Here is a 7,681-nt window from a genome sequence, read left to right as displayed (position 1 = left end):
TGGGGGGAGCTCAACAACTTTGCCCTGTGTCTGGATTTTCACTTTCTTAAATATGGCAGCCCTACAGACAGTCACTTGCACACTTGCACAACCCTGGCAGGTGAGAGGCATTGTCTAGTACTGTGCGAAAACCTTTCCCTTCCAGTTTCTTTTTTTAAAAAATATATAATAATCTTCTTCTTTAAATAGGTTTCCGTTTTTCCAACTCATTCCTAGGGCACTTGAGAATTAATCTAGAATTCCCCTCACTGAGGGTTTTGAGCTTGACCTTACGGTTATGAGTTTGTGTGTGCCCCGACTCCCATAAATGGGTCTAATGGGTGCTGCATCTAGTGGGTGTCAGAGTTTAATCAATGTTTGGAGTATTAAGATGGGCACCTAGGTTCTGAATTTAGCAGTGTCAAAATACAGGCAAAACCAGTTTGGTGTTGTTTTTTCCCCCATGCCCAGGAAATTGCCTGGGAGAAGGTGGAGCATTAAAAGTGGACGAAAGAGGAGGTGAAGAGCCATTAGGAAAGCCACAAAGAAAGCATAGGCTATGCCAGACAGCAAAAGGGTGGAGCCCCTCCTTCCACTGAGATATAGTTAGCAGAGACAAAAGTGTAGCAGTAGTGGAGTTTTGGGGTTGCAAAGCTGCAAAGCAAGCGAGCTGGAGGAAAAATACTTGCAGTCTGTAAAAATGCAGCTGACTGCAGAGGATCAGAGAACCATGGCTGATTTCTGGTTTGAGTGTAATGCTGGAAGCCCCTCGTGTGTAGGTTCAGGTTGTATATACAGTGGTACCTCGGGTTAAGAACTTAATTTGTTTTGTTTTTTTTAATTAAATATTTATTAAAGTTTTCAATATGCATACACAATTGGTTCACAATAAATTATCAGTCATAACATATTTTCACAACTTCTCTGGACTTCCTCTCATCTTCCGCTCCCATTTTCATCATAAGAAAAAAAAAAATTTTTCCAGCAAATTATCCTCTTATTTACATTATACACCCTCAAACTTACTTTATAATCTGATAGTTCCTAAATAGTTCACATTTTCTTAATCTCACTTGTCTTCCTAATTCTATCTAGTTTAGTGGTGCCCAATTCTTTATGATTTAGCAACCTGCTTAACATTCAATCAGATTACAATGTTTTTGTAAATAAATTTTAAATTTCTTCCAGTCTTCTTCCATCCTCTCTTCTCCCAGGTCTCGGATTCTGCCTGTCATCTCGGCCAGTTCCATGTAGTCTATCAGTTGCATCTGCCAGTCTTCCAATGTGGGGAAATCTTGAGTTTTCCAATGCTTCGCTAGGAGTATCCTTGCTGCTGTTGTTGCATACATAAAAAATGTTCGGTCCTTCTTTACCACCCCTTTTCGCCTTTTTACTAAAGAACTTAATTTGTTCTGGAGGTCCGTTCTTAACCTGAAACTGTTCTTAACCTGAGGTACCACTTTAGCTAATGGGGCCTCCTGCTGCCCCCACACCGCCGCCACGTGACTTCTGTTCTCATCCTGAAGCAAAGTTCTTAACCCGAGGTACTATTTCTGGGTTAGCAGAGTCTGTAAGCTGAAGCGTCTGTAACCCGAGGTACCACTGTATGTGTAAATAAGCCATATATCATAAAGACACCACAATCTCTGCTGTGCCTCATTTCCCAAGGAAACACGAACCCTGGGTAAGTGTCTGGAACCCCTGAAATCTCAAACCTGCATGGGAATTGTGGTGGCATGTAACATTATTATGAGATGTCCAGGGGTCAGATATGTTGCTTCTTTGCAGTAAATATGTCTCCAGCACCCTGCAACCTTCCTAGTGGCTCCAGGGAGCCATAACATCTGCTTTGAATGCAGAAGGTCCCAAGTTCAGCCCTTGGCAGCAAGCTGTCTGAACCCCTTGATCCGAGGGTATGGGGGATGTATGGGAGGAGTTGTCCCGTGGTGTCTTCTTCTGGGATTTAATTGAAGTTAGATGCTTTTCAGAATGAAAGGCCAACACCCCTTGGCCACCTCATTAGTAAAGGAAGCCATTAAACTATGGAACTCACTTCTGCGAGGGGCAGTGGTGACCACCAATGGCTTTAGAAGAAGACTAGATTGGTTTGTGGAGGACAGAGCTCTCAGTGGCTACTAGCCACAATGTCTATGTTCCACCTCCACTGCCAAAGGCAGCATGCCTCTGAATGCCAGCTGCTGGGAGTTGCCGGTACGCAGAGTGCTACTGTTGTGCTTGGGTGCTGCTAGTGGGCTTCTCATAAGAGGCATCTAGTTGGCCACTGTGATGCTAGACCCAATAGGCCATTGGCCTGATTCAACATGATATTCTGGTGTTCATATAAAAGAACCTGCTCCAGACTCTTCATCATTGCACATTTTGACATTGGGGTGCTAGGTACATACAGTTGGGTTCCTCTAGGTGAGTGGGCACCTTGGCTGACCTGTGGCTTGTGGGCCATGGCCAACAGGTATGTTGACATGAAAGAGTTGGACAGGTAAGGATATTTATACGGGTAAGGTTATTGATGGCTACAAGGCACAATAGTTGTGTCGTACCTCCGCTGTCAGAGGCAGTGCACCTGTCGATTCCCAAGTGGTGTCTCCTTTGTGGGCTTCCCATATAGACATCTGGTTAGCCACAGTGAGAATAAGATGCTGAAGCAGATGATCCTTTGACTTGGTGGTTGCGAGAAGTGAAGCTATAGGGAACCAGAAAGGGGGCCTTCTCGGTAGTGGCACCTACCCTGTGGAACACCCTCCCATCAGAAGATGAGTAACTATATAACCTTTAGAAGAACATCTGAAGGCAGCCCTGTATAGGGAAGCTTTTCATTGTGTAATGTTTTATCATGTTTTTATCTATGCTGGAAGCTACCAAGAGTGGTTGGGGCAACCCAGTCAGATGGGTGGGGTACAAATAATAAAATTCTAATTATTTTCTTCATAGAGTGTTAATCTTCGAATGGATCAGGTCATCCACTGTGAAAAGCAGCTACAAGTAGAACTCCATTAGCTGAATTGCCACTCTTATAATGAGGTTCATGGAAAAGGGTGGAGCTGAGGCTCGGTCAAAACTCCACGAGTTTCCTGGATTATTATCTGCCTTCCTAAAGTGGAGGCCATTTTTTCCTACTGCTTTCTAGTGGGCTGAGGGACTTCTCTGAAGATTTCAGGAAGGGGGTACCACTCACCTTCCTGGTTCCCTGTCTCTCCAGGGAGCCATAGTATCTGCTTTGAATGCAGGAGGTCCCAAGTTCAGCCCTTGGCTGAATACCCCGGAGAGCTGCTGCCAGCCAGTGTAGACAGTACTGAGCAGGATGCACCAACGGTCTGGCTCAGTATAAGGCAGTTCCCTATGTCTTTCTGCCCCACAAGTGCTTGGGCTGCTTTTTCCCAGCTCTGCCTCCCTGCGCCTCAGCTGCCAGCCAGGCCAGGGAATTGCTGTGGGGGGGATCACATCAAAGGGTGATTGTTTGCTTCTGCCTGTTTGAAGTTGGCTGCTCACAGTTGGCATGTGGAGCGCAGCCCCCGCTCCTCAGCTCCCACAACGAACCCTCATTGCCTTGCTCTTAAATTATCAGAGACACCTGCACCCACCAATTTCCATCTTTTATTCATGCTCTCCTGCCCAAGCAGAGGCAGACGGACACCTTCCAAAATACAAAACAGAAGAAATCTAGAATGGGAGCAAGCGGGAATCTTTCTGTGGTCAATTGCCGCATTCCCATCTAGGCAATCTTATAGAGGTCATATGTCGCTGGTAGGCAGGACAGGGCCAGAGACAAAGGTAGGTGGAGCAATTAATGCTAATTTTACCTTTGTACAGTAAGCTAGTTTCTACTGTCCCACTTTTCCTTAAAGGTAAAGGGACCCCTGACTGTTAGGTCCAGTCGTGGCCAACTCTGGGGTTGTGACGCTCATCTCGCTTTATTGGCCGAGGGAGCCGGCGTACAGCTTCTGGGTCATGTGGCCAGCATGACTGAGCCGCTTCTGATGAACCAGAGTAGCACACAGAAATGCCGTCTACCTTCCCGCTGGAGCGGTACCTATTTATCTGCTTGCACTGCATGCTTTCAAACTGCTAGGTTGGCAGGAGCAGGGACCGAGCAACGGGAGCTCACCCCATTGTGGGGATTCGAACCACCGACCTTCTGATCAGCAAGTCCTAGGCTCTGTGGTTTAACCCACAGTGCCACCCGTGTCCCTCCCTTTCCTTAGGACGTCCCTATTTTCATCAGAGAAATGTTGGAGGGTATGGACCCCTGAGCCAAGGAGATACAACCTTTAGAAGGCAACTGAAGACAGCCTTGTATAGGGAAGTTTTTGTAATGTTTAATGTTTTATCATGTTTTTATATATGTTGGAAGCTACCCAGAGTGGCTGGGGCAACCCGGTCAGATGGGTGGAGTATAAATAGTAAAATTGTTATTTTTGTTGAATAGGAAGTCCCTATGTTCATCAGAGAAATGTTGGAGGGCATGTAAAGTTTGTGGCCTGTGGAGAATCACACCAGCTCTCCAGCCAGGTGGGGCAGAAGCAAGAATAATTATCAAGGAACCCGCTGCCCCCAATCTTGGGAACGATAGTTTGTTAAGGTGCTTGGCGCTGTAGCTTGGTGAGGGCTGAACTACAATTCTTAGGGTTCTTTGTGTGAGGGGTGGGGAGAGAAATGTGTGTTAATTGTGTTTTAGATGTATGGAGAGGATGTGACCTCAATAAGCCTAATGTCGATTAAAATGCAAACCGATCTAAATGTCTCCTCCTTCCATATCTTGAACTTTGGGGGAACTTTGAGAGAGAAATAGCTTGTGCCAGAAGGGATAAAAGCACCTCCCTGCTGAAGTGAATGGCAGAAATTGAGTAGCCACAGATGACACCTCATCAAATAAGGAACAAAGAGGCAAGCTGTGAATGGAAGAGTTTTATTCTCTGAGGACAGCCTGGACAGGAGAGGCGTAGGGATCAGAAAGAGCAGGAAGGATGACTCAACTGCCTGGCAGAATCCTCAACCACATCCCTCCTCCTGGCCCTTCCCGGCCCTGATTCTGGGGAGCAAGGTCTGTCCTGCAGCTTTTTCTCCCCCCAATGCACCCTCTTCCTCTCACCTTTTCAGGGGTCCCTTTTAACCCCCTTTGTGCTGGCTGCAAAACAAAACAAACAAAACAAAACATTGGGCTCTGCAACCCCTTGCAGTTCATACAGGAGGTTGGTGCTTCCTCTTCCTTGGCTGCTGGATTTGTACACTGTAAAAACAAGGTATTGCATCTTTCTCTGCTTAAAAATAAAGAAAAGGAAGAAAACGAAAGAAGGAAGAGCTTCCATAGGAAGAAAGAGTTGCTGCTATACAACTGAAGTGGCATTTGCCCTGCAGAGATGGCTAAGGTTAGCCAGGTTTATTGCGTTATGGAATGACTCAAATATTCCTCCCATGTCCTACTCCTAGGATCCTGCATGGGTCACATGAAAACATATGTATGGAAACTGATCACTGGTCCACTTGAGTAAGATCTGCTCTTGGGCCCTTCAACAATGACACCCTTGATATTTTTCCATTACACCCGCAAAGCCCCTGAGCACCCCCCCCAAACTTACTGCCCACTTGATAATGATCTCATGTTGACAGTGGGAGTGGTTATCGTCTTATCCTTTGAAAGGTACATAGAGATGACAGAGGAAGTTGGAAGAGTGACCATCTTTCCCACTTCCTCTTTCAGCTTTGTGTGCTTTTAAGGCTCAGACTAATGCTACTTGGCTGGCTTTAACCCAAATATTTTGGAAGAGCAAAGTGTGCCACGCTCTGTCTCTTTTTGTGGGGAGAGTTGATGTGGTGGATAGAAGCGACCAAAGAGTGTGGCACCCATGTCAACTCTGAGGGAACCATGTCCATTAACCACAATGATTCTGTTCTTAGGACTAGCATTGCGTATAAATGCTCAATTGTTATGCTGGGAGTCAACATTCCAAAAAAGATGGACCAGTTGAGCTTCCTTTATGTTGGAGACTGTGCAGGGGGCGGGGAGAGATGCTGTGCTTTTAGACCATTTTTGCTTATTCAAATGGGGGTGGGGAGGAGAGAGAGCCATCTGGACTGTGGCAGACAATCCTATTTACAGGGAGGGTTATGAGTAGTCTCTCTCTCTCATGCATTGCTTGTTCTGTGTCTTTGTTTCTTCAGAGGGCTGTTTCTCCCCTCCTTCCAAAAAAAAAAAAAAATGAGAAGAAAATGGTACAGCCCAACACCAGAGTGCCTGGATCCTCTTGCCAGCAGAGAGGCCTACTAAGAGATCAATGGGCTTTCTCAGACCCAAGTTCTGTACTTGGCTGGAAACAGTCACAAATGCCTTTCAAGGAACCAAAATACATCAACCCCACCCCTCCCTGTATCCCATAATGAAAGACCAGAAGTACAGTGGTGCTTCCTAGCAGCTGAAGAGAAGCTATGTCTGGTCCCGTCCTGTCCCGGTGAGGACAATACCTTGGTGGACATTAGAGAGATCAAATAGATGAAGGTCTTTCTTTTAGCAGCAATGGAAGAACAGATATAGTCTCTCCCCAGACCTGGAAGAGGAACTGGGCCACATCAGGTTAGTCTCTGGCTGGGTGAGCTGGAATGTGGGAAACCTGAGTTTGTGGCCCCAAGTCCTGGGCCCCCAGCCTAAGCTTCAGGCTTGTGGGTGTGAACTGCTGGTAGATTCAAAGTGTGGCTTTTTCCTCCCCTGCAGGCAACATCCTCCACTTCCGAAAGGATCATCTCAGATTCCAAGGCGCAGGTGAGGACCCAGAATGCATCTTCTCTGCCTGTCCTGGCTTTGGTGAGGTGTTCCTTGAAAGCCCATTCTCTTCCATCCCAATAAAGGGCAGCTTAGGGTGCCTGCCAGAGCTTATTGCAATGGGATGGCAGGATAAGGCTTAAAGTCCCTTTATAGTCCTCCATCTCTGCTCATGAAGAATGGTCAGGACCATCACGCACAGCAGAAGTGCTAATCCTTGGTCCTCTGCAAGCAAAGTCCAAGATATGGGAACTGCAGTGCATATGAAGTCCACCCTAGTGATGAATTGTGCAATGCAAGCCCCAGCCCTCCATCTCCAGGGGGAACAGGCCTTCCGCTGAGAGTGGCAGATCATTCTGTGTGCAGCCCAGAACCCTACGTCTAACCAACCATCCTACCACACAACCTTTAGAGGAATTTCTCCTTGGCAGGTGCTTAGCCACCAACACAGGTGAAGAAGCTTCTAGGTCTATAGAGGAAGGGTCCATCACAGGTGTCTTCTGGAGCCCATGGTGTTGAGCAGCTGAGACCTCATGATCTGGATGCTGGTCAGGATCTTCCTCTGGTGACCCACGAGACTGATGCCCAAACTCTGCACATCACTGTGGAAACAAAGGCAACATCAGGCAGACCAAAAGGAGAACACTCAAAGAAGGTGCAAAGTAGGGGCAGTGAAGGGTGTGGCCTGGGGAGGGTCCCAAAAACCAGAGAGAAAGAGATCTAGAGAGCAACATTTAGCCCGTTCAAGGACATGCTGCAATCAGGAAGAAACACTCCTAGGGGATATAAAGCAAGGCTGGTGACATGCATGGCCTGGGAAGGAGGTCCTGGGGTCATATAGAGAGAGCCACATTTGGCATACACACCCTGCTGGGGCCAGATGCTTCCCACCCCTAGTCTAGCTAATAATGCTCATGGGTATTCTGAGCC

At 46.9% G+C, this 7,681-nt stretch overlaps 1 protein-coding gene across 1 annotated transcript in view; it reads right to left on the bottom strand.

Annotated features, from left to right (window-relative positions):
• Window positions 1–5,850: 5,850 nt before the first annotated feature.
• The window catches only part of EPHA8 (EPH receptor A8), a 61,403-nt gene continuing 59,572 nt past the window's right edge, over window positions 5,851–7,681 (bottom strand). The window contains exon 17 of the mRNA XM_028740993.2: window positions 5,851–7,353. Coding sequence (XP_028596826.2) covers window positions 7,239–7,353 — 115 coding nt within the window. The 3' untranslated portion in view covers window positions 5,851–7,238. The remainder of the gene's footprint in view (window positions 7,354–7,681) is intronic.

The sequence above is a fragment of the Podarcis muralis genome, chromosome 7 (assembly GCF_964188315.1).
Source record: "Podarcis muralis chromosome 7, rPodMur119.hap1.1, whole genome shotgun sequence".
NCBI lineage: Eukaryota > Metazoa > Chordata > Lepidosauria > Squamata > Lacertidae > Podarcis > Podarcis muralis.
Note: the sequence above shows the minus strand (reverse complement) of the source record. Positions and strands in the feature narration are given on the sequence as shown.